The sequence below is a fragment of the Nelumbo lutea genome, chromosome 3, assembly GCF_056320005.1.
Source record: "Nelumbo lutea isolate HS-2025 chromosome 3, American lotus-T2T, whole genome shotgun sequence".
Lineage (NCBI taxonomy): Eukaryota > Viridiplantae > Streptophyta > Magnoliopsida > Proteales > Nelumbonaceae > Nelumbo > Nelumbo lutea.
In genome coordinates, this window is record NC_142686.1 from 115,521,264 (window position 1) to 115,546,349 (window position 25,086).

The 25,086-nt window shown below is 41.1% G+C and overlaps 4 protein-coding genes across 7 annotated transcripts in view; 3 read left to right on the top strand and 1 right to left on the bottom strand.

The window, feature by feature from the left end:
- Positions 1-730: 730 nt before the first annotated feature.
- Positions 731-3,859, top strand: LOC148867847 (uncharacterized). The gene has a single exon (XM_088977644.1). It carries the CDS (start codon positions 1,473-1,475, stop codon positions 3,426-3,428), a length of 1,956 nt encoding a protein of 651 aa, XP_088833770.1. The 5' UTR covers positions 731-1,472; the 3' UTR covers positions 3,429-3,859.
- Positions 3,860-10,067: 6,208 nt separating this feature from the next.
- Positions 10,068-11,241, top strand: LOC148867848 (1-Cys peroxiredoxin-like). The gene is made up of 3 exons (XM_088977705.1): positions 10,068-10,274; positions 10,389-10,537; positions 10,653-11,241. The coding sequence occupies exons 1-3, from the start codon at positions 10,157-10,159 to the stop codon at positions 11,043-11,045; spliced, it is 660 nt and encodes a 219-aa protein (XP_088833831.1). The 5' UTR covers positions 10,068-10,156; the 3' UTR covers positions 11,046-11,241.
- A 307-nt stretch (positions 11,242-11,548) lies between these two features.
- On the top strand, positions 11,549-12,962 carry LOC148867849 (wall-associated receptor kinase carboxy-terminal protein). Its single transcript, XM_088977650.1, has 2 exons — positions 11,549-12,454; positions 12,602-12,962. Exons 1-2 carry the CDS (start codon positions 11,674-11,676, stop codon positions 12,700-12,702), a joined length of 882 nt encoding a protein of 293 aa, XP_088833776.1. The 5' UTR covers positions 11,549-11,673; the 3' UTR covers positions 12,703-12,962.
- Positions 12,963-15,102: 2,140 nt separating this feature from the next.
- Positions 15,103-25,086, bottom strand: part of LOC148867850 (calmodulin-binding transcription activator 1-like) — a 35,739-nt gene continuing 25,755 nt past the window's right edge. For all 4 annotated transcript variants that reach the window (XM_088977645.1, XM_088977647.1, XM_088977646.1 and 1 more), the window contains exons 7-12: positions 23,423-23,691; positions 22,499-22,900; positions 21,642-22,336; positions 19,480-20,062; positions 16,720-17,028; positions 15,103-15,665 (exon numbers count right to left, since the gene is read on the bottom strand). In XM_088977645.1, coding sequence (XP_088833771.1) covers positions 15,576-15,665; positions 16,720-17,028; positions 19,480-20,062; positions 21,642-22,336; positions 22,499-22,900; positions 23,423-23,691 — 2,348 coding nt within the window. In that variant the 3' untranslated portion in view covers positions 15,103-15,575. The remainder of the gene's footprint in view (positions 15,666-16,719; positions 17,029-19,479; positions 20,063-21,641; positions 22,337-22,498; positions 22,901-23,422; positions 23,692-25,086) is intronic.

The window sequence follows — 25,086 nt, forward strand, 5'->3', positions numbered from 1 at the left end:
AAATCGAATTACAATTAACCTCTGTTCGCTTTTCGGTAAGTTATTTACCTAGGTAATTTTTTCCTAGGAAACACTTACCCGAATAAGTGCATTTATCCATGTTCTTTTATTTCTCATGTAAATAAGGCAATGGCCATTTTATCCATAAAAATACATTATTAAAATGGGCATTTTTGTCCCATTCAAGTGTTGGCAACTTTCCTTCCAGGTGGAAAAGTTATTTACCCACTTAGGAGATGGGTATCACTTACCTAGGCAAGTGGAACCCAGGAAAATAAACTTTCCCTGGTCCCCACATAAATCTGAAAAAAAAAGAACGTGGGATTCTTGGTCAATGGGAACCAAAATCTGAAAAAAGAGTGCCCCAGTTTTATCGGTAACAACTATGTCTACACTGGAAATTGAAGCTCAAGAGTGTGCCATCGTAGCAACCACCACCATTAACAATATTGCGATATGCAAAGTGTTACAAAATAATGAAGTGATGATTGTTTTAGACACATAGGTTGTGGTCCTCTTGGTCCTTGGATAAGTGGTAAAATATCATTTGGGAATCTAAAAATAAACAACAGGCAATCAATATACCCAAAAACAAAGCTTAATAAGATTGGCGGGCCATTTAGGCCTTGCTTTTTGGTAAGTTATTTACTCGGGTAAGTGTTTCCCAGGAAAGACTTACCTGGGTAAGTACTTTTACCCATGTTCTTTTATTTTCATGTAAATAAGGCAATGACCATTTTAGCCATAAAAATCCAATAGGATTCATTTGGAAGTACACGTACAAATATGTAGAGTGCAAAACCTTGTATTTTGTATGTATTTATATAATACATATTTGTGTTTGTACTCCTTAGACTTATTAAAATTGACATTTTTGTCCCATAACTTTCCCTTGGGAAAATTATTTACCCACCTAGTAATATCCAAGAAAATAAATTTTACCTTATCCCCACATAAATATGATAAAATAGCATGTCCGAAAATAGAATCCATATAAACTGATAAAAGCTTATCCAAATCCATCCGAATCGGGTGGGAAAAAGATAGAATTCGTCAGGTAACAATCGAGCGTGGGATCGAACCCCGCACCTCCCGCATGCAAAACGAGCGATCTACCATGTGAGCTACATCTCCATTTGATTTTTAAGTTACAAGCATATCTATATATAAAAATACTTCTCAATACGTAGTATGTTATCGCGTTCTCTGGTTAAAAGATAGATCGGAAGTGGGCGTGCCGGCTCACGGCTGTGGTTGGAAGTCTGGAAATGTGTCAAGCAGAAGATAATAACACCACGTCACTTCATACGTCTTGGTCCTGCCTCGCCTACCACGCTTCTGCAACACTGTTAAAAGAGTGAAAGCTGAAGAACTTCTTTTCAAAGGCTTCAGTTCAGTTCTTACTTCTTCGTTCACTTCAGCCTTATAGATCGGGACTACAAAATCAACACCTCACTCATCGGACATCGGCAATGAATCCCAAAGGAACCATCATCTTCACCTCCGTCGGCAGACCCTACTATGGATTCGACATCTTTTCAGTCTCTCTCCCATCAATCATAGCTGCCACAACTTCGTGGAAGGAACATCGCTTAACAGACGGTATCTCCGTCAATTTTAATGGTCAGTTTGTTGACGAAGACGAGACTCTCGTGTATGTATCGGAGAGGACCGGCTATGCTCGGGTCTATTTGAACCAAGCAAACTCTCCAAAGCCGAAGCAACTCCCCTCTGTGGCTGACAGCCTCTTCTACGATCGCCCCGTCGTGAAAGACGGCCGATTATACTTTGTCTCGGCTCACGAACCGGCCGATAAACACTTGAAAAGCTGGTCAGCCCTGTACTCAACGCTGCTTGATCATGGAAAAATCGAGCGACTAACTCCTTATAGAGCCGTTGATTACAGTCCTTCTATATCGCAGAGCGGAAAATTTATCGCCGTCGCGTCGTACGGATTCCGTCCATGGGGCGGCGAATTTCATGAGCTTGATACGGATATCGTAGTTTTCCCGGAATCCGATCCTACCCAGCGTACCACTATATGTAAGCGCGGTGGATGGCCTACGTGGTCCGGCGACTCAACGATCTTCTTCCACCGCCAAGCCGACGATGGATGGTGGAGCATTTTCCGAGTAGATCTTCCAGAAAATTTCCAGCTTTCCGGTGTATGTGAAGCTCCTCGTCGGGTTACCCCACCGGGACTCCACGCATTTACTCCAGCGGCATCGCATGACGGCAAACGAATCGCTGTTGCGACTCGGCGGCGAGAGAATAGCTTTAGGCACATCGAGATCTTTGATCTAGAGATAGAGTCGTTTTGCAGGGTAACGGAGACTCTAAACCCGAAATTTCACCACTACAATCCTTTTTTCTCCCCGAAATCTGGTTTTCTCGGATACCACCGATTCCGAGGTAAATCGGCTTCAGGAGACTCAATCGTTCCGCATCTCGAACTTGTAACTTCTCCGGTGAGGGAACTGAGGATGCTCCGGCTTAACGGATCATTCCCTTCGTGTTCTCCCGATGGCGACTTGATCGCGTTCAACCACGACTTCGATGCGAATGCAGGCATTAAGATAGTGAGATCGGACGGCTCCAGGAGATGGAGCATTTTAAAAGACCGAACCGCGTTTTACACCTCGTGGAATCGGACGGAGAAGAACGTCATCTACTCCTCGGTGGGACCGATATTCGAGTCCGTTAAATCAACGGTCCAGATTGCGCGAATAACTTTCAATCCAAAAGATATGGATGATCGAGAAGATATTCCCGCTGAAGTGAAAATTCTAACAAAAGAGGAAACGGGCAACAATGCATTTCCGTCGTGTTCACCTGACGGCAAGTTCGTAGTGTTCAGGTCTGGGAGATCCGGCCATAAAAATCTGTACATAATGGATGCTGTTGACGGGGAATTTAACGGAGGGATCCGTCAATTAACTGACGGTCCTTGGATTGATACAATGCCCAACTGGTCACCGGACGGGAAATTGATAGCCTTCTCGTCCAACCGACACAATCCCAGCAATGTGGAGGCTTTCAGCATATACCTTATTCGTCCGGATGGAACGGATCTCCGACGAGTCTATGTGGCAGGGGTGGAGGGATCAGCAGAAGCAGACAGGGAGAGGATCAATCACGTATGCTTCAGCCCGGATTCCTTGTGGCTGGTATTTACGGCCAATTTGGGTGGTGTATTGACAGAGCCAGTGTCCATGCCAAATCAATTTCAGCCATATGGTGATTTATACGTGGTGAGATTGGATGGAAGTGGGTTAAAGAGATTGACGTGGAATGGGTATGAGGATGGAACCCCAACCTGGAATTCGACGACAGGAGAGATGGATATGGGTCGACTGTCGGTCTCCGTGGTGGGAGATAGGCTCATGGGTCAATTTGATGAACCACTTTGGATTTCTTGCGATATGTGATATATGTGAGGGAGACACTACTCTTCATAATGTGACACTATGTATACGACATGCAGCCTTGTACTTTTATTGGTGCAATTTTGTGTGGTGTGAAGAAAACAAACAAAAAAAAAGAGAATTTAACATGTACAAGGACATGAGAACATGCTTTCATTGGAAACTCGCGGTGTGTTCACGCTCATCCTTGACTTGTGCTTTCGTGACGTAGCGGTGATTTTGAGGGAGAATTTCACTTTAGTATTATAAAATTTGGGGTAAGTGTAAGTTATTACCTTAATTTTCAAATGTGTCATTATAATATTTAAATTTTCAAAAAAGTGTTAAATCGGTCTCTGTTGTTAATCGATCATTAGTAATTGTTGAAACTGTCAAAAATATCTTGTAAATAAATAAAGATATTTACTATTGAAGTTTTTAAGGTTGAACCGAAATATGGATAATGAACCAATGAACAAGGCCTGCTCTACTCTTTAGGATATTTATAGAGCCCTCATCACAAAAGGAGAAGATAATGGCCCCATGTGGGAATGGGAGAGCTTAAGCTTTGATCGAATTATCTGCATTGAAGAAGTCATTAAATTAAAAAGTGATGAGGGCATATTTGGCCATCCAGTGAAATTGTGACACGTGGTACATCGTGACAATTAGGAAAATACCCGGCCAACAAACTTACGAAGTTGGTGACCCACCTCGGCACTAGTCTAGTCGGCTTGGCGCGACCTACGTGCGGCCTGACACACGCCTACGCGACCTGCGCGGCGCGCGCGCGACCTGCCGACCTGGACCAGCCTAGCGCATGATCCGGCCAAGCCGCCCATAAGGCGCCCACCGACAAACCTGGCTAGACACTGACCCGTCGATTGACACAGGTGCCAGTTTGACGACCTGGTCTAGACACTGACCCGCCAACTGACACAGGCGCCGACCTGACGACCTGGCCTAGACACTGACACGCCGACTAACGCAGGCGCCCCTCTAACAACCCGGCCCAGGCGCTGACCTGGCCGCCTGACACAAGTGCCAGCCTGACGACCTCGAGGAGTTCACCACCGTACCCCAGTTCTGACAGGATGCGGCGAGTCTTACCGTTTGGAGGATTTTCACCTACCTAACCCGCGAGGACTCCGGTATATAAAGACCTCACCCCCAAAGGGGAGGGGGATGAAAAAAGGGAAGTAACCCCTGCTCTCTAGCTCTCTCATATTATTTTCAAAGCTCTCTATAATAAGAGTGCTAACTTAAGCGTCGGAGAGCCCCCACCGAGAAAATACCCCCGGGACCTCTGATTCAGTTCTCGTAGGTCCTTCAGCTCCCACCGCCTACAAAGAGGAGGAAAAGATGGAGTTCTCGCAGGTCTCTCAGCTACCGCCACCTACAAAGAGGAGGAAAATATGAAGTTCTCGTAGGTCCCTCAGCTCCCGCGGCCTACAAAGGAAAGAAGACCACCTCATGCTGAGGGCAGTCGGATTGCGCCGCACCAGGGAGCTCCAGCATTCTCTAAGTCATCGGCCGCCTAGTAGGCAGTTCGCCACCAGGCAGTTTGCCACCAGGCAGTTCACCACCGAGCAGCTCGCCACCGGGCAGTTCGCCACCAGGCAGTTCGCCACTGAGTAGCTCGCCACCGGGCAGTTCACCACAAGGCAGTTTGCCACCAAGCAGTTCGCCACCAGGCAGTTCGCCACCAAGCAGTTCGCCACCAGGCAGTTCGCCACCAGGCAGCTCGCCACCAGGCAGCTCGCCACCAAGCAGTTCGCCACCAGGCAGATCGCCACCAGGCAGCTCGCCACCAGGCAGTTCGCCACCAGGCAATTCGCCACCAAGCAGTTCGCCACCAAGCAGCTCGTCACCAAGCAGTTCGCCACCAGGCAGATCGCCACCAGGCAGTTCGCCACCAGACAGTTCGCCACCGGGCAGTTCGCCACCAGGCAGTTCGTCCCCAGGCAGTTCTCCACCGAGCAGTTCGCCAGTAAGCAGTTCACTACCAAGTAGCTCATCACTAAGGCACGCCACCACCGGGTCAAATAACAAGGTACTTAGCCAAAAAAATTTACATCACAAAACATTGGTACGTGGCCGAAAACGGTTACGTCAATTGGCGCCATCTGTGGGAACACGCTACAAAAAGCTAAGTTCTCATCCTACAAAAGCTAAGTTCTCATCTTGCCAAAACTAAGTCCTCACTTTTTAGAAATTGAAGCTATCGCTTTATAGTTTACATTTTTTATGAACTCATAGACTATGCAGGGAGCTAACGGACTAAGTAGCTCTACCAACCTTACTTTCAATTCAGATAATGCCACATCAGTCCTCTCCGCAAGGTCCCCCCCTACAAAGATGAGCTCTTCGTGGCTTCCGCGGTAGTTGGCGGCCAACTGACTACATAGGCGCCCTTATTGGTCGAGCCTTCCAAGGCTCCCGTGTGAGCTGGCAACCTAAAGTTAGTAGTGTTGCCCCCGAAGGTCGAGCCCCTAGTAGCTTCTTGTAGGAGTAGGTGACCGACATTACGAAGCTGATGCAGGCCAAGCCAACGGGCCACATTACTACTTAAGACCCAGTTGCCTCTCCGGCACTGGTAAAGTTATAAAAGAGTAGACCATTGGTCACTCCCAAAGCCTACGGGCCACATTACTACTAAAGACCCGGTCGCCTCTCCGGCACGGGCAAAAGTCAAAGAAGAGTAGACTACGAGTCGTTCCCAAAGCCTACGGGCCACACTAGTAATTGGATCAGCACTTACTAGCTCATCGACTTACGTGCCAAAAGAAATCTACTCCCTTCGCTGAGTTACTATGAGCTCGGGAGTGGGGGGCTATTGATGAGGGTAGATTTGGCCCTCCAGTGAAATTGTGACATGTGGCACCTCGTGACAAATAGGAAAACACCCAACCAACAAACTTACAAAGTTGGTGACCCACTCGGGCACCAGTCTGGCCGGCTTGGCGCGACCTGCGCGAACTGCGTGCGGCATGCGGCCTGCGCGACCTGGCCGACCTGGACCAGCCTACCGCATGATCTGGCCAAGCCGCCCATAAGGCGCCCACCAACAAACTTGGCTAGACACTGACACGCCGACTAACGCAGGCGCCCCTCTAACAACCCGACCCAAGCGCCGACCTGGCCGCCTGACACAAGTGCCAGCCTGACGACCTCGAGGAGTTCACCACCGTACCCCAGTTATGACAGGATGCGGCGAGTCTCACCGTTTGGAGGCTTTTCACCCACCTTACCCGCGAGGACTCCGGTATATAAAGACCTCACCCCCAAAGGGGAGGGGGATGAAAAAAGGGAAGTAACCCCTGCTCTCTAGCTCTCTCATATTATCTTCAAAGCTCTCTATAATAAGAGTGCTAACTTAAGCGTCGGAGAGCCCCCATCGAGAAAATACCCCCGGGACCTCTGATTCAGTTCTCGTAGGTCCTTCAGCTCCCGCCGCCTACAAAGATGAGGAAAAGATGGAGTTCTCGCAAGTCTCTCAGCTCCCGCCACCTACAAAGTGGAGGAAAAGATGAAGTTCTCGTAGGTCCCTCAGCTCCCGCGGCCTACAAAGGAAAGAAGACCACCTCATGCTGAGGGCAGTCGGATTGCGCCGCACCAGGGAGCTCCAACATTCTCTAAGTCATTGGCCGCCTAGTAGGCAGTCCGCCACCAGGTAGTTCGCCACCGAGCAGCTCGCCACCGGGCAGTTCGCCACCAGGCAGTTCACCACCGAGCAGCTCGCCACCGGGCAGTTCGCCACCAGGCAGTTCGCCACCAAGCAGTTCGCCACCAGGCAGTTCGCCACCAGGCAGCTCGCCACCAAGCAGTTCGCTACCAGGCAGCTCGCCACCAGGCAGATCGCCACCAGGCAATTTGCCACCAGACAGTTCACCACCGGGCAGTTCGCCACCAGGCAGTTCGCCCCCAGGTAGTTCTACACCGAGTAGTTCGCCAATAGGCAGTTCACTACCAAGTAGCTCATCACTAAGGCACACCACCACTGGGTCAAATAACGAGGTACTTAGCCAAAAAATTTTACATCAGAAAACATTGGTACGTGACCGAAAACGGTTACATCAAAAAGCTTTTAGGAATGGCTGGAAATCTGTAAGTTGTGGCTACAAATTGTCATTGAAATATATACAAGTCATGGTTCAAAATATTGATACTCTTAATACACAAATCTTACACATTGAGAGCTTCGGCTCAATTTGGAGAGGGTATAAATATAAATATCTAGAGTGCAAAACCTTGTATTTTATATTATTTTGTATATATTTATACTATACATATTTATACTTGTACTAGGGAAAGATATAAGGGGAGAGAGGTAGAGTTGAAGTTTAAACAAAGAAAAACCATATTTTCAAGGCAGTGAAAATGCTAATAAATCTCTAAATCTAAACTTATTTTTTCTTTGATTTGAAGTTTGAGCTGCACAAACTTGATTTAAATGCAAGTTCAAACCGTGATTTAAAAGCAAAGAAGAGGAAGTAACTGGTGCAAGAGTATCTCCCATGGCGCCATTAAAAGAGATTGTCATTTGCCTATTTTTTGCATCCACCAGGACACCATTGAGGTTGAATAAGACGGGAGATCCCAACATTTTCAACGCCACTGCCTAGTCTGTGTTTTCTGTCGAAAAGAAAATGATAGCAAGCTGTTAGGATTTTATTTCTCATATACATCGAAAAGGCAAATTTAGGTTTACCTTTAACTCGTCTTCGTTTTCAAAATCATGGTTTTAGTATTTAGCAGGAAAAATATTTATATTTACAACTTTTTCAAATTGAGCCTCTTCTGGTTTATAAGACTATTTTCCAATTTTGGAAAGAGTACAAATACAAAACCTTGTGATTTTTGAATGGTTGGGATCATATGGGGATCAAATCAGAGCGGCCTAGCTAAGACAATCCAATTAATAATCAGATTGCTTTTGTTAGTGGATATTTAATTCATATAAATTCAAGTGGATATTTGGATTCGATATAAATGGATCAAATTCAATTTTAAATTAGGTTAATATTCCATTCATTTTGGCATATATAATATCAAACATAATTAATTAGAGAAAGAGAAAGAAATTAAGGGGGTGTTATGTAATATAGATAAGAAATTGGGTGATGTATTTTTAACCACACCACAGGCAAAATAAGTGTTTTACAACGTGAACAAAAATAAGTAGAATGAACCACACCACACCCATATAGGCATTCTATAGGGTATAGTTTGTTTCAGGCCACACCTTGTGTTTTGATTCTATATATCTCGGATACACAATGTGAGATAATCTATGATGATGATCAAGAGTAATATATATATATATATATATATATATATATATATATATATATATATATATATATATATATTATATATATATATTTTTTTTTAAACAAAATACAAATTAATTTAACACATGATAAATTTAGCTATAGGTAATATGAATCAATAAAAAATTAATGGATGAATTCAAAAAATAAATAATGACTAGAAAATTAAAATTAATATAAAAATATAAAACACTCACATAAAATAATTATAAATAATTAATCTATAAGTATTAAAATTAGTAAAAGCATAAAAAATAAATTCCTACTTTTAAATACCAATTAATATACATGCAAATTATTGGATGGGGAGAGGGGCCTATTGTGTGGTTGTGACCAATATTTTGTGGTGTGTAGTCCACACCTAAGCCTGTCAATGATACCCGAAAATCCGAGACCCGATCTGACATCCAATCCAATTATCTTGGATTCAGATGATGTATTTATGTAATTAGATCAGATTCAAATGTTACAATCTACATTCAATTACTAATCGGATTTGGATGTGATCCATTCGATATAATTAAAATTTGAATGTGATTATACTATATTATTTATTATTTTTAATATAAATTTTATAGAATTTATATTTAAGATTATAAACATTTTAATATTCAAATTCAAATTCAAGTCTTTAAATTTGATCGGATTCAGATATAATTTCTTAACTGTCGAATTGAATGCAAATTTTGACGTATCCAATCTAAATCCGATGCCATTACAGCCCTATCCACACCATGAAATAGTGGATTTTAATTAAACACCACACCATAATTGGAAAAGTGGTATGATATAATTAAACACCACACCATAATTAGAAAAGTGGTATGATATAATCTGAACACCATCTAACTCCCTGTGAGATCCTTGGGCTCTCTCTATTTGTAATGCAATTTTTGGGTTTAATTTTACTTCATTTACGTTGTAGACAATCAATTAAAACAATATTTGGAATTGGAACCAGAATGGTGTATTTCCATATTTCATTATCCAAGGAGGGAAGGGAATCAAATGGGATGATAATAAAATTTAGATTCCACCCAGTTGGAATCGCAATGTCCCATTTCAATCCAAGACCTCTATTCCCACAAACCAAACGGGCCCTATTTGAATAACTCACCATCACATGGGTGGACATAAGGCCTCGTTTGGGAAGTTTGAATTTGGGACGTTATCGACAAGTTTAAGTAGCACACGTGTAAGAAAGCCAAGGCGTAGCGATTACATGTGGGGAGAAGACAGAGTTGGCCCCTAACAAGTATGACTGCCACGTTTCATACATGCATGAAGTTGGAAATCCTATTTTAATCCCCTTCACTGCCAGAGAACTCTCATTCTTGCGGTTTTCAGGGCACCAGAAAGTTAGAAACCAACACCTTCCTCCCACGTTCCGATCACTAACGCTTTGTTCTGTTACTGAAAATGCCTGGACTGACGATCGGCGACACTCTTCCAAACCTGGAAGTCGAAACCACAAAAGGAAAATTCAAGCTTCACGACTACGTAGGAGATGGCTGGGCCATTATCTTCTCTCACCCAGGTTGGTATTGGTTAATTAATTAATCAGTCTTAAAATTTCCTGTATTGGGAAAACGTTGATTTTGTTAAGGAATTCCCAGTTGCTTATGCGAAAGTTGTTGACTTGGGTCGATAGGGGACTTCACTCCGGTATGCACGACGGAGTTGGGTAAGATGGCAGCCTACGAAGAGGAATTTAGCAAGCGAGGAGTGAAGCTACTGGGCCTCTCTTGCGATGACATCCAGTCCCACAACGACTGGATCAAGGACATTGAGGCCTACAATGTGAGCTACAGCTTTGTTTACTTTATAAAGAGAGGGGAGGGAGAAGCTACAGAGCCTAAAATATTAATTTTCTGATGGTGTTGAGTTCTTGTTTGTTTGCATGCTGATGCTGTAGCCTGGGTGCAAGGTGAACTACCCGATCGTTGCTGATCCCAACAGGGAGATCATCAAACATCTGAACATGGTGGATCCAGACGAGAAGGACTCCACAGGAAACCCTGTGCCATCCCGAGCGCTGCACATCGTGGGCGGAGATAAGAAAGTAAAGCTGAGCTTGCTATACCCAGCCAGCACTGGGCGTAACATGGAGGAGATACTGAGGGTGGTGGACTCCCTGCAGAAGGCAGCGAAGCATAAGGTGGCGACTCCGGCGAATTGGAAGCAGGGGGATCCCGTCGTGATTTCACCCACCGTGTCCAATGAACAGGCCAAGCAGATGTTCCCTCGGGGTTATAAGATCGCAGATCTCCCCTCCAAGAAGGAATATCTCCGTTTTACCAACGTCTGATTCTGATACATCTCTATCTCTGCCATATATTTATATGTATGCCAATAGGGTATAGGTTAATTATTAGACTGTGTTTGGATGTGAACTATATAAGTATGAATACTGGTGCACTAATGGACCCTGCATGTTTGTTCCGAGTTTTACTTGTTACCGGTATCAAGACTCAAGAACTCAAGATCTCACCTTTTTTTTGTAATTGTCTTTTGGGTATCTGGATAGTCGGGCTAATGGGTCCAAGTATCTCGATTGTTGGGTTAATGGGTCCTTGTGGAGGAATATAATCTATGGAGAGCCTGTAAAGATAGGAGGCATCTCCCTTTGTTCCCAGTGAATTCATTTCATTTACAAGTTAATTAGAACCTGGCAAAGGCATAAATCGATAAAAGTCGTCCTAGCATCCAATGTAAGAAGTAGCCAACATGAACCTTTTGATCACAGATGTTCGAGTCAAGTAATAGCTTTAGACAGAGATATATAAATTAATAAATTTAGCTCATCTCTTTATTCCTTTCCTCGTGTAGTTAGTTCTCTTCTACGTTCTTTACCCAAAAGAAAAAAAGGTTGTTGGCATCTTTATTTTAATTAATCAGTTCATGACTAGTAATCCAACGACAAAGTAGAATGAATAATGGAGACATCCCTAATGTTTGCATTCGTTATAGAGCTGCTCATCTCAGCTCTGTACCTTGCTGGACCAGTCCGGAGTCTCCTCCCCGCCTGCCGGAACCTATGCGGAGGCATCGCCGTCGACTACCCATTTGGGATCTACGACGGATGCGGTGCACCCCAGTACCGGAAGATGTTAAACTGCAGTGGGGTGGGCTTGTTCTTTCTAACCTCTTCAGGGAGCTATAGAGTCCGATCCATCGATTACGAGAAGAAGACGATGGTGATCTACGATCCAGCCATGTCCACTTGTACCGTTCTACAGACACACCATGACCTGGTCATGTCTGAAATCCAATCAGTTGTGATGCCCCCTTCGTCGGACACCATCTTTGCACTCGTCAATTGCTCTGTCGACTCTCCGGTGCTCAATCACTATCGCTCCCTGTGTTTCAACTTCTCTGGACACTCCTGCAACGAGCTTTACGACGCCTGCACTTCATTTCGAATGTTCCGCATGCTTTCCAACGGGTATCCGCCGTGTTGCTTCACCAGTTACAGCACGGTGAGGTTGATGAGCATGAATATACTGGACTGCTCGCATTATACCAGTGTATACAACACAGACAACCTAAGGGGTGTCGGGCCGTTGGACTGGTCTTATGGGATGAAGCTCTCTTATACTGTTGCTGATACAGGATGCCAACGCTGTCAACGATCAGGCGGCACTTGCGGGTTCGATACAGAGACCGAGGTTCCTTTGTGCTTATGCTCAACCACTGCCAATTCCACCAGAGAATGCAGTAAGATTTCTTTCTTTCTTTCTTTTAAGTGCCATATTCGTTGTCTGAACTGAAGCAGATCGATTAATCTTCTTATGGGTATTGCTAAGTAATGTCGAATTATCAAGTATAATCAATCTAATTCCCTAAACTTGCTTTATTTTGCAGGTGGAATCAATGCCACGGGCGGGGGAGTGAGGCCAAATCCGTTAGCCTTGTTTCAATTATTTGTTTTAGGGGCATCAATTCGCTTCTTTTACCATATATAATTTGTATGGTTTTACGATTATATGATGAGATATATTACTTGTTTATTGATAGGGTACTGATCCAGAACAACCGTGAGCGGACCCATTGGATTGGGAAACATGTGTAATCTCACATTTCATATCAGCCGTACCTCCATTTTCTATTTTTCACAATTAATATTGGTTAGTTGTTATAACTCCAATATTGTTATTTATAAAGATGAGCTTATTTTGTACATGTGGCAAGTGATTTCGGAATCCAAAATTTTCATGTTCCTTCCTGATTATCTTTGTTAATTATAAATGCACGGAGTATAAATAGCCAGACAATGAAAATTTCGGATTAGTATCCTGTAGTTTGGGTTGTGTCAAGTCATTCTTCAAATTTTAAAACATGTCTTCACTTTCAAATTGTGTCTAATAGGTTCTAGTTACATGGATCAACTATTGGAGCTTCCGCACACTTGATGGGTATTTCTATCATTTTATTTATCATTAGTAGACGTAGGAAATCCTCAATTAGTTGCCATTGCAAATAATCAGCGCCATTGCAAATCTAAAATCAGTTGCCTATACTTTAATAGAAAATCCTCGATTAGTTGCCTATACTATAGCTGAAATCTAAAATCAGCGCCATTGCAAATAATCCAGAAGAAATGATGGCTGTCTATTCAGCTTCGGTCATTTTTATGGCCTAAAAACCCCTAAAATGATGGCCGTCTCACACACATAGAGAGCGAAACAGAGAAATGAGCATGTAAGAGGTAAGGGTACAGAGACAAAGTTTGTAATTAGGGTTGGACGCCGGACACACTACATCATCATCATATAGTGAGTTAGTGACAGCACCACAGCTACGATAAAAATATGCACGAGGAGGAGACACCGTCGTAAACATAAACATCCGGAAGCACGTTCAGATAAAAAAAAAAGGAACATCCAGAAGCACATACGTAGATGATTAGATATTTAGATGCAGACACACAAAACAAACAAACGACCAAGCAAAGCCAAAATAACGATTTAATTTAGACAAACCCAATCCGAAAGAAAGAGAGTTGAAGTGTCATCAGGTCAGGGTGAGCGTCCTCTAAGAGAGCTGCCAGCATTGAAGGGTTCAACTGGGACACAACCGAAGCCTGGCTTCGCACAAAAGCCCGAAGGTCCAAAACCAAAGCCAAAACCCAGACCAGGGCTAGGAAAGGACCCTGCAAAACCACCTCCAAAGAAGTTTGTGGGTCATCAACCACCTTCTTCATCATCACCTTGTTCCTCAGGCCTCTTCCTCCTGAACTCGATGCAAAAGCCAAAAGAAGGATTGCAAGGGTGGTCACAACCTTAGTAGTAACAGCTCTCTCCATCTTAATCTCTCTCTCTCTCTCTCTCTCTCTCTCTCTCCCCACGTTAAGTGCAGAAGTCTATAGCCATCTCAGTTGAGATCTATGTTATATCCTTGCTTTCTTTCTTATATCCAATAACCAATAGTGTTTGTGTATGTATTGCCTCTTTAAAGATCTGCTATGGAATTTATTAGCACCACCTAACTACAAAATTTAAAACTTCTTATTAATTTTTCTGTCTTGTGTGTAAGTTGCCCTGAATGTGTTGCTGTTTAGGTAGGCATACCCTATACTTTTCGCCAATGGTTTTATCATCTTCCACTGATACATTCCGTAAAGGGTTTTCATCCAATAAACACTTGAATCTGATGAGTTGAATCATTGGTCTTTGGTTAGGAGACACTGGACCTCTGCGTTAAGTCTCAGTACAGTTGTCATCAGCTTTTGATGTGTCCTGGATTAAGGGAGTCGAGTTGAGATCAGCTTCCATCAGGGCAAACCTGTGCTCACACCGATCTAACAGCCTTTCCCAAACTTTTGTAGTCCTGATAATACATGGGCATCTTTTAATACCACCATGTTCGCATGGGTCTATTCTAATATATTTTTGCCAAAAAAAGAGGGGCTCTTCTAGTTCTAAACTTCTAATATGTTATAAGATAGAGAAGATTATGTGGCTCTTTCATGATTTCCTATAATTTTACTCGAAATAATTGTGAAAACTAGTAGTCAAATCAGCCATGTATATTCCTGATATGGCAATTTTAGATGCGGGAAAAACAAAAACATCCACGTTAAAGAACATCCTCTGCTTTTGAATCACAAAGTAAAATACGTTCACATCCATTTAATTGCTGTTTCTAAGGTGCAATTTGATGTCAATTATGAGACATAACATATTCCACCATTTTAACCACATGTGGTTATAATTAACAAGTTTTCAGCCCTCGAGACCTGAATCAACATATCCTCTACGTCACGTCAACAAAGAATTGGCATTGTCTACCAGAACCAGATCTCTTACTATTTAACACACAAGGAATATATAACATATTCTAAAATTCCCGTGATGCATCCATCATTTGTTAACCAGAAAAGAAAGACGATTTTTCTTTCAAATTGCTATATGGTTAAGCTTTACTGGTTACAGAAGGAGAGCATCGCATTATCACTAAAGCAACTAACTACAGCTCTATCTCGTCAAAGTGTATAAAATAAAATGCCCAAGACATGGGCGAGATACATAACTTAGTAGTTGGTACAACCGTACAACAATTCATAGCGCCTATCTGGTTGTCTCTGCAGTCATTGAGTCGTTCATTTCCAACAACCCGTTCTCTTACAAGGAAAATCGCACGTCATCTGTCATACATGTACAATTTCTTTTTTTTTTTCTTTAATTTTTTCTTTTCCCTTTCATTTCTTTCAACCTTCCATATAATTGAGGCATGTCAGACAATACTTACAATCGAACTGAGAGAGGCGTCGGCTGAATAGCCTGGAATTTTAGTTTGCTGGGAAAATATCTACGCTATTTTGGTTGGCTGTCAACATTTAATCCGTCATATGTGCAAGTAAATCCTCATTTGTACTCTTTTCTGAAGTTTGAACTTGGTTTGACGTGCTGCTCCCTTTCTCTCTCATCTGTAATGGAAAAAGAAAAAAAAACGAGAACAAAAATTAGATAATTTTCAATAGATCTACAACCATAGATGAAAAAAAATGTTCGCTATACATAAAAAAAGGGAACGTATAATACTTTCTCATTAACAAGGAAATCAGAAAGAATATAATCCTTAGAACTTCCTCATCACACATATCACTGTTGTATTTAGGAGCTATTAAGTTCGTTCCAGGAATGCTCAGAACTAAAAATCTTGAACAATCCCTGTAGTATACAAGACAAATAGTTTTTATCGAGTACAAAATAAATGATGTATATGAGTCTGTGGGTTCACGAAAGAAACAATCCTTAGGCTTTTATACAAGAACGCCCAGCTGTGATCCCTTACAATTTGAGCTTATCTGATATTACACCTTATGAAAGGACTTTACCAGTTGAAAACTTGATAATGTGCCGGATTTTTTGTCTGAGAAAATTAAACCCAACCATAGAAAATACCAAATGTAGTGCTTCGTCAAATAATTATCCACAATATAGCTGACAGGCCAGCAAACAAATCCACACAATTCACCATATTTGCCAATGAGACAGGGACTTCGGTGCAAGTAGAAGGTTCAAAAAGAGCAAGGGGAACACCAATATCTAAGAACTTGCAATTTGGCAGAAAACAAGGCCCGTGATAGAGCACAATGACAAGACAGCATTCCTATAGCCAATCCCAAATAGCTGAGGCTTAAGGCTGTGCAACTTGGGTGGGCTTCGGTAGGGTTTTTGGTCATATTTTGAATGGGCCCAGCCGCCCAAATCGGAAGCCGTATAAAATGCTAAGTTGGGCTACCATGAGTTGGACCCCTAGTAATGTCTCTGTTGGAGACCTCCTCTCTATAGTCTACCTTAGCATTCTTCATTAAGAGGAAATAGTAAGAGTCCTGAGGATGGGAACTTGTTTCTTGATCAGCTACTCATCAACGAAAAGATGTCAGGAAAAGAAATATGTGACAGCTACCATCATCAAGTATCTGTGTCAAATTCTAGGCATATATCCAACTACTACTACACAAAATGCAAACTTACCTCTAAGTTTTGAGATTTTGTGACCAGTCTCATATACTGATCACGAGCCTCTGGGTAACGAACCATAGATTGAACTCTTGCAAGAGCTTTCTCCACCCCCGCAACTTTCTGTTTCCGACCAAGGCGGAGAAACTCATACTCATCAGACTTCCCGAGGTCAGTTTCTACATTTCCAATTGCTTTTTCAGCACGGAACCCACGCAGTCCAGTTCCTTTTCGCCTCCACCGTAATATAGCCTTTTCCACAATACTGACAGACCATATAACCTTTTTGTACTGCTTCCGCACTTGATGTCCCCTAACATGTGCCTGAAAAGGAAACAAAGCAGAAGAATGAATATAACAAGCATTTCCCAATAAGTTATAGCATATATGATAGCATAAAAGTTTAGAACATCAAATTATAATATTATGCAAGTGCATCTTGTATACGATAGAAAAGCATGCGTTGTGAGCAAGCATATTTCTGAAGAATACTTGATGATAGGATCAAAAGGATGGTTAAGCCAGAGATTCCAATTGATGCACCATCACAAAAAGGAAAAAATGTATGATTGTTATTGTATTTCAAAGATAAAGTTGCACATTCTAAAATGTTGAGGGAGAATCATTCCTGCACTAACTATGAGGCCTGGCAGCTGAAACTCTAAATCCCAAAATATTGGCCAATGAGATGTGTATATGAAAAATTGAAATATAGTCTACAGCATTTTAATACATAGTGTCATTTCTAGTTACAGAAGAGCACCTCAAAAGTATTTGTTATGCACTGGTTGACACCCAACAAGTACAGGGATATGGATAGACAGCAGCTCCTCAAGTAACCGTTATGGAAATGCAGAAAGCAAACACTGATAAAGGTATGTGTCTAGTATGCTAATAACATGCTTTAACCTTTAGCTTTTGGGCCAAGTACCCATATTTGGAATACAAATAATGCTAAAATTTATGAAACTTCTGATATTTCCAAAGCTTCTAATTTTTGCAACAATTTATTAAAACAAACTATCTATTTATCTTGCTCAAAAGAAATTTGATGAAAATGCCTATAGTGACGAAAATTATTGATGGTAAAATAGGCATCATGAAAATTGCACCACAGAACTAATGATGCAATATCTTGTACCACATGCATACCAAGATAGAGGCTAATATAGGTCTTTATTGTGTTAAAAGATAGAAGAAATATAGTCTTTTAAGCTAAGGTATACAGGTTTAAACATTCACTTAATTAATCAATAAATGGAAAAACCTAGAAATGCGGTACTTGGTATGACCAAGTACCATATTGCAACAAGAACCAAGAATTGTTAAGGGATGGCAAATTTATACTGTATAAAACTAATATATATCTTTTGTGCTCTATTATAGGTCCCACTAGCATGAGCTTGCATTAATCCCAGTTGATATTGAAAGTCAAGCAAAACAAAACATGCTTTCAACCATTAGATAGCAAGGTCCGTATATTTTCTTAACAACCACTTTGCAATTTGCATGTTCATGAGGTTGCACCTCACAAGGCATAAAAAAGTGTACAATCTTTAGTATGTAATTATGTATATGCACAAATCGCAAAAGCCTTATATATAAGGTGTTGCTTAATGAGCATGTCATACTTCATCTCAAACCTTAGGGTGTTTCAGCTATATCGTAGTGTAGGCTTGTAAGGAGAATCTGTTTTCAAAACTTGGGGATCTTCAGCGATACCAAGCAGCCATATAAGGCAGCTAGCCTGGGGGCCTAAATCCCAGCACAACTGACTTTTATTCATCCCTCGTTTTGCTAGCCCATCAGCAACACTGTTGGCTGATATTGGTAAATGTCCGTAACATGTTCTCTGTTCTGAATTTAGCCCTTTATCATTATTCCTCTGTAATTTGAGATCTTGCCGACCTTGGACATTCTAGAACTGCCCATATTTTCTGCCCTGGTTGAGTCACCAAAGCTAACAGACCTGGAGTACAAGGATAAGAAATTTCTTTCCCAATTTCTGAAGACTCCCTCTACTGCTAAACATCCTGGGTTCTCCATGCTGCAGCAAAAAAGTTCCCTTCCCAAATATCCTGCTTTTAACTATAATTATTTTTATGTTTGATTTCATTTGATTTAATACTTACATCTAGGAAACACATTTTTCTTAAGATCAAAAATTTTAGTTTGTATAGAGAATGGTCTACAGACGGCAACATGTCAAGCACCTCAGTAAACTGCTGCATCACTGGCCAGCCTTCCATCAGTCTTTTTCTTTCCAAAACCCCACTATGGGGAATCCCAATTACAGTTTCAATATTGCTTGAATCTCAGTATGTTCTCAGGTCTAAGCTACCAGGGCTACATAGAAAACTAACAAATTCAAATTGCAACCTGAAGAATTTAAGGTCAAGATAAATATAGAATACAATTTATTTTGGATTTCAATTTGACTTGCAGATTCACACATGATGAGGTACTTTAATACATAAGTTTCAAGTCCACTTTATCTTATCCCATATCTACCTTAAATTGGCATCAATCCAACAAGATATTGACTAAATGATTAAAAGCAATATTATTTCAGGCCAATTATTGAATCAAGGCCCCCTTATTTTTATATAACGTACCCAAATACATAAACTAAACTATGGAACTAAATCTCTTTTTGCAGTTTGGTAAATTAAATATGAAACCTGTAAATTCTAAGTACTCAGAAATTTATCATTGAATCCAATATGAAGCACAACTTAACAAAAGGACGGCAAAGAACTAAATACAATTCCTCACCTGAATTTTTACAATTCTGTTGCGTATCTTTAAATACTCTTTACGCCCCTTCCAACCACGATATTTTTGCTGGATTTTTACAGCCGCAAAATGCAAATAATCACTATAATGGCCGATCTTTTGGGGCTTGTTTTTCAAGGAGGAAAGGGCAACTAGATCAGTTGGAATCTCAGAATTTTCATTACTCTTGGTTAACTGCCTCTGTTTGAATGATCTGGCACGGAATGCAGCTTGAATGAGAGCAGCTGCTTGAGCTGATTTCCTAACAGCAGCAAGTGATCCTTTCAGGGAAAGCTGTTCCTCCCTGCCTCCATCTAGAGGAACCACACTCTGCTCCTTTGCTGTCTCAATGGCCTTTTCTGCTGCAATAGTGGCAGCAACACTGTCCATAACACTTTCCCTAAGAGTCAACAAAGAAAGGTGACTAGTCAAATCTGCTTCAGCTAAATATCCAGCGATTCCCTTGTGCCCTCTACTTGATGCCAAATCAGCAGCTGTTCGCCCTCCAGGATATTTTGGAGTTGGGTCATCCACTGCACCTGGAGCTGCTTCCAATCTTACAAGTTTGACAACAGCTTCCTCCCTGATAACAAATCCGCAAGACACTTGGCAGGGTTAAAAATGATGGTACAAGAAGGATGTCTGTTCAAATACATGTTTAAAACTGAGAGTTTTAGGAGATATTAACTACTAAGTTTTTATGGACCTTATTAACAGCAGTCGTCTATGTGGAAGTTAAGATTATGTTCATATGCTGAAGAGAAAGTGGTCAGCAAACAGGTAAGCTCCTAGTTATTCCTTTTCCCCTCATTCTTCAAACCATTCTTAATATCCATCCTTTTTTAAACATTAAATCAACAATCCATTGCCCACTTCAAGTTTCGTTTCCTTTCCCTCTTGGGCACATTAAATCCTCAATCTACCCAACTAAAGCACATATCCAAGATGCTGGGTTGCTTATTGCTGATGTTTCATGGCTCCTCCCATGGTGGTTTTATGTTTTTTTTTTAATGGTGGATAAAGTACAAGAGGCAGTTCGTTTCTTCTCATGCTTCTAGTACTTGGTTAGTGACAAAACAGTGGCAAGTAATGGTACTTTTTTAATGGGGGATCCCTCTTATCATTTTCTTTGGTCTCGTCTTGCTGTTCATTACAACATGAAGTCATGAACATTGACAAAACAGTGGCAAGTCATGCAGAGTTAATTCAAACAAATCCACAATCCCTTCACGGCGACCATATTTTCCTTTATATCACTTTTTTAGGGCAAATTATTGATTCCCCCACCTCCCAAAATTGTCACTGTTTGTAACAGTGACAGGTGGGGGAAACTGACACAATTCCATTGGGGGGGGGGGGGGGAGGTGGCTGATAAGTAGGGGTTTTGCAAAATAAAATAAATAAAAATTTGTGAGGTGGGGTAGACTATAATTTTCACCTTTTTCTACAACCCAAAAAAACTGTTTTGCATTATATCTGTATTTTTTTCCTTGGTTCATTCACTTTGAGTTCATAATTTCCTATCAGTTCCAGTTTAATCTTTTTGTTCAAAGCTTCATAGGTTTTTCTTGCCACCCCCAATTATTCTTCCAAAGAAAGTAAATTTAGCATGCCATTTTTAGCTCAGGTTTGCTTTCGAAACCCTAACTCCTGAGTTTTTAATTTATTTTATTTTCTTGCTTCAATCCTCCTTGGAAATCAAAGGGCCAATTTTGTGGCATATGTCACTTTAACCCTGGCACTCTTGAGAATCAATTATTTATTTGTTGAATTCTACAGATCCAGGATTTCATGATAGATAGTCATCCAGGATTTTAGCTCAACAAAACATCTTTAGATTAGATTTATGATATTTCTCTGTTTCATTAACATAGATTTATTCTCATTTGCTTGGTATTCTATATTTTTTATGAGCTTCTTTTAGTACTAAATTATGTTAATTATGATACAACAGGTCACTGTGTCAATCATCAGTTGGAAAATTTGATTTGACCCACTCCCATTTACAGGTCAGTAGATGATACAGATTTTAAACACAGGGTTGCAGAGGATATACATGCATGTCAATTGAATACTTTGATCGCTTATAAAAAAAGTATAACACTATCCAGATAAATTCAACCAGAACTTGAGAAATAAAATCCTTAAGGTAACAATCTGACCTCCCAAAGTATGCTGCCCAATGAAGTCCTGTCCTTCCATGTGCATCTCTAAAACTAGGACTTACACCAGCAGCAACTATGGGACCCATGGCCCACTCATAACCAAGAGCAGCCGCAAGGTGAATGACCCCTTGGCCGTCATCATCCAAAATATGTGGCCCTTTGCCACCTTCATGAACTTTGCAGACTAGCCATTCATACAATCTGTCCTTCAACAACTTCTGGATCAACACATCTCTAGGATTTTCATGATTTCCATCAAAAGACAGTGAAGCCTTCTCAATCTGCCCCCATTCCTTCTCATCATCAGTCCTCATTGAATATATATCTTTCTTCAGTCTACATTTATCACAGTTATCAATAGAGCAATCCAACCATTTTTTCTCTAATCCCAGATATAGCATTTTTGCAAAACGTATTTGAAGACGCATCTCATCTTCTGGATCACTTCTGATAGCTACTGAAACATCTAATGGCTTTTCACGATATTCAAATTCCCGTACTTCACTGCAGGCCAATCTATTACTGCAGGTGATATAAAATGGAACACGTCCAGGAGCATGTGGCGGCGCTTGACATCGAAGGACATTATCTGTCAAAACTTCAGCAGAAACCTCAACTTCACCAAACATGCAGCACCATTTTGTACTTGTAAAGTGCTTTGCATCACTCAGGAATGTACCTGATATCAGAACCTGAAAGGATAGCCATTAACTTTTTGCAGGGAAAATCAACACATTGTAAGTATCGATTTATAAATCATTAGCAATTGAAGACAATGACCACACACACACATGAAAATTTCACCTTGTGACGAATATGATAACGAAGTCATCAAAAAATAAAATACAAATTACCTTTGTCTCAATCCCAGAATAAGCCCAATCTGGTGAAAAATCGTGAATGCTGAACAGCTGTTCTTGGGAAAGGAAAGGACCAAGTGAATCAATGTCCAATTGAATATGGCGTGAGAAACTTGATACTTCCTTGTCTCCATTCTGAGTATCAAGAGTATTCCAGTAATTACCAGAGTCTGATGCCATCAAGGAATCATCACAGTCCCCACCAATTTCTTTATTCATCCATCTTCCAAAGCTGTCAAGTTTCTTTAGCTCTCCTAATTCTTCATTATATGGACCAACTGCTGGAGCATCATTTTGAGATGCTAAGAATTGGTTATTACCAGCAACCATTATATGAGACCCAGAGTTACTCTGAAACTGAGGATGTAATAGTTGGAGATCATTCCCTTGTTCCACCTGAAATACATTACTTGCATTATTTATAGTACTCTTGTTACAGGGGAGGCATTCTACAAGCCAGGCAGTCTATTTTTCTGATGCTCCTGAAAGACATGAGCAATGTACTAAAACATATGATGCTCCTAAAAAATAATAATGTCTAACACTCTACCAAGACATACAAAGTGATTTTTCATGTCCCAATGCATGTCAAATAATATCTATGCTTCTTAATGGGCATAACTAATCACCATGAAAGCCTTCCTATACATTCATGGGAGTGCCCTCGGTTTGTAGCTTCTTGCCATATAAAAGATTTTACCAGTAAAGATAATGAAGCAAAGGAAGAAGACCCCATCTAAGAAAGCAGCTAGACATGGGGAATAACAGGAAATATTCATACATCAAACCTAATATATAAAATCTAGGTTTTTGTGTTCATGGAAATGGAACTTTCTGATTCAAGATGTTAATTATTAATGTATACAATTAGAACTATAAAAATCACTATGAGGGATAACTAGAAAGCAAAAGGCTGACCTGAGATATCCTTGGAACTTCCCCAATTTGGATGTGCCCATCAGGAAAAAGGCTATCTCTGGCCATGCTATAGGGATCCAACTTAGCATCTATAAGCTTTTGAGTAATAATATCAGCACCATTGGACTGATCAAAATAAATCTTCTGTCCATGCATGCTAGTAAAATTTCTGCGTGAGTTGTGAATGTCAGGCCACATAGATGGGCTAGCATCATGGCCAAAACTAGCTTCAGCATAGCATGGATAATTGCTCGATAACTCGGAAAATCCTGAAAAGCAACAGAGGCAACATGTCACATGATTAAATTCAGGAAATAGACGAATTGTACACAGGAAAAAAAATGGCATCCCAATATATAAAAGCAAACTATAACCCTGCATACAATGAGGGTGTACGGCAAAGTGTTTGTACCGGGATCGAGTATGCTATAGTCCTGCATAAGTACCGGTATTTTGTATAATTTGCAGCAGGCCCTTTGCATTCTTGATTAGCCTAGGATTTTGTACGTATACGAATATAATATACATGTAGAAGCTATCTGAAGATAGAATAGACGATCAAGGGGTTGAATACTTTAAGGATTACAGAGTTGACAAGGGCTGCTGTAATACTGGCTGGAGAAGAGATTCGTTGGTTCAAATATTGGGTTGGTGCTGTTTCAGCAAGGCAAAATCTTGACCAGAAGAATTTGAAAGATTGAAGGTAGTAGAAGATATTGGGTGAAAGAAAGGTAAACAAAAAGGTAAGTGCATATCTTTGTATGGGTTTTTTGGGCAGAGGGGTAAACAATTGCTGTGTTTGCCTTAAGGCAGGAGAAGCTCAGGTTGGGGACAGGTCTCCCAAACTCTTCAGGAGTTTCTGCAAAGCATAGATAATGAAAACAGGTTGTCTGTTGTGACAGCACAGAAGAGATCTTTCAGCCATAGTGACTTCTGTTGAAAAGAAACAGATAATCTCAGCCACTGGAAACAGCATGGGTAAGCTGGTGGTTGATAGAGGCAAAGAAAAAAACGGTAGGAAAAATTCATGATCTATAACAAACAAGAAGTGAGATTGAATGAGGGTAGGAGAGGATATTCCGGACATTTTAATTTGAAAATGCCAATATTATAATCACCCCTTTTGACAGACATAGAGCACTGTTAGATGTTGATGAAGACAACTTGGAGTTAGCAGCTGAAACAACCCAAACTTTTGATGGTCAAATTATGATTTTGAAATGGTATCTGCTCTTAAATGCTTAGGAAATCTGCTCAGATGATGGAGTGATGGTTACAGTGCTGGGGTTGCCATTTCACTTGTGGCAGAAAGAAACAGTTCAATCATTAGCCTCTGTTTGTAGGGTCGAACGGAAGAAGTTTTTCTTGATGATCTCTATTTGGCTGCGATCAGGATAGTCAGAGCAAGACTTGAATGCACCCCTGGCAAAGTGGAGGTATGCTCGAATGTGGTTAGTGACCTCCATTGAAGCTTCTCTATGGAGTGATGGTAGCAGGAAGGAAAGTTTGAATGGGTTGCTTTACGTGGTAACTCCGGATTGGTGTATGATCTTCCAAATGGAAGGCTTCAAAGTCCCTCTCATTCAGCACATGGAAAATAATTCACACAGGTGCTTGCAACTGAGATGTTTGTTCAGACTTCTGATGCTCCTTGTAGTGTGGTG

Excerpts from the sequence above, each read along its gene's own strand:
- LOC148867847 (XM_088977644.1), top strand. The coding sequence starts at position 1,473 with ATGAATCCCAAAGGAACCATCATCTTCACCTCCGTCGGCAGACCCTAC.
- LOC148867848 (XM_088977705.1), top strand. The coding sequence starts at position 10,157 with ATGCCTGGACTGACGATCGGCGACACTCTTCCAAACCTGGAAGTCGAA. Across the intron at positions 10,275-10,388 it reads CATTATCTTCTCTCACCCAG|GGGACTTCACTCCGGTATGC; the intron begins GTTGGTATTGGT and ends TTGGGTCGATAG. Across the intron at positions 10,538-10,652 it reads AGGACATTGAGGCCTACAAT|CCTGGGTGCAAGGTGAACTA; the intron begins GTGAGCTACAGC and ends CTGATGCTGTAG.
- LOC148867849 (XM_088977650.1), top strand. The coding sequence starts at position 11,674 with ATGGAGACATCCCTAATGTTTGCATTCGTTATAGAGCTGCTCATCTCA. Across the intron at positions 12,455-12,601 it reads CAATTCCACCAGAGAATGCA|GTGGAATCAATGCCACGGGC; the intron begins GTAAGATTTCTT and ends TTTATTTTGCAG.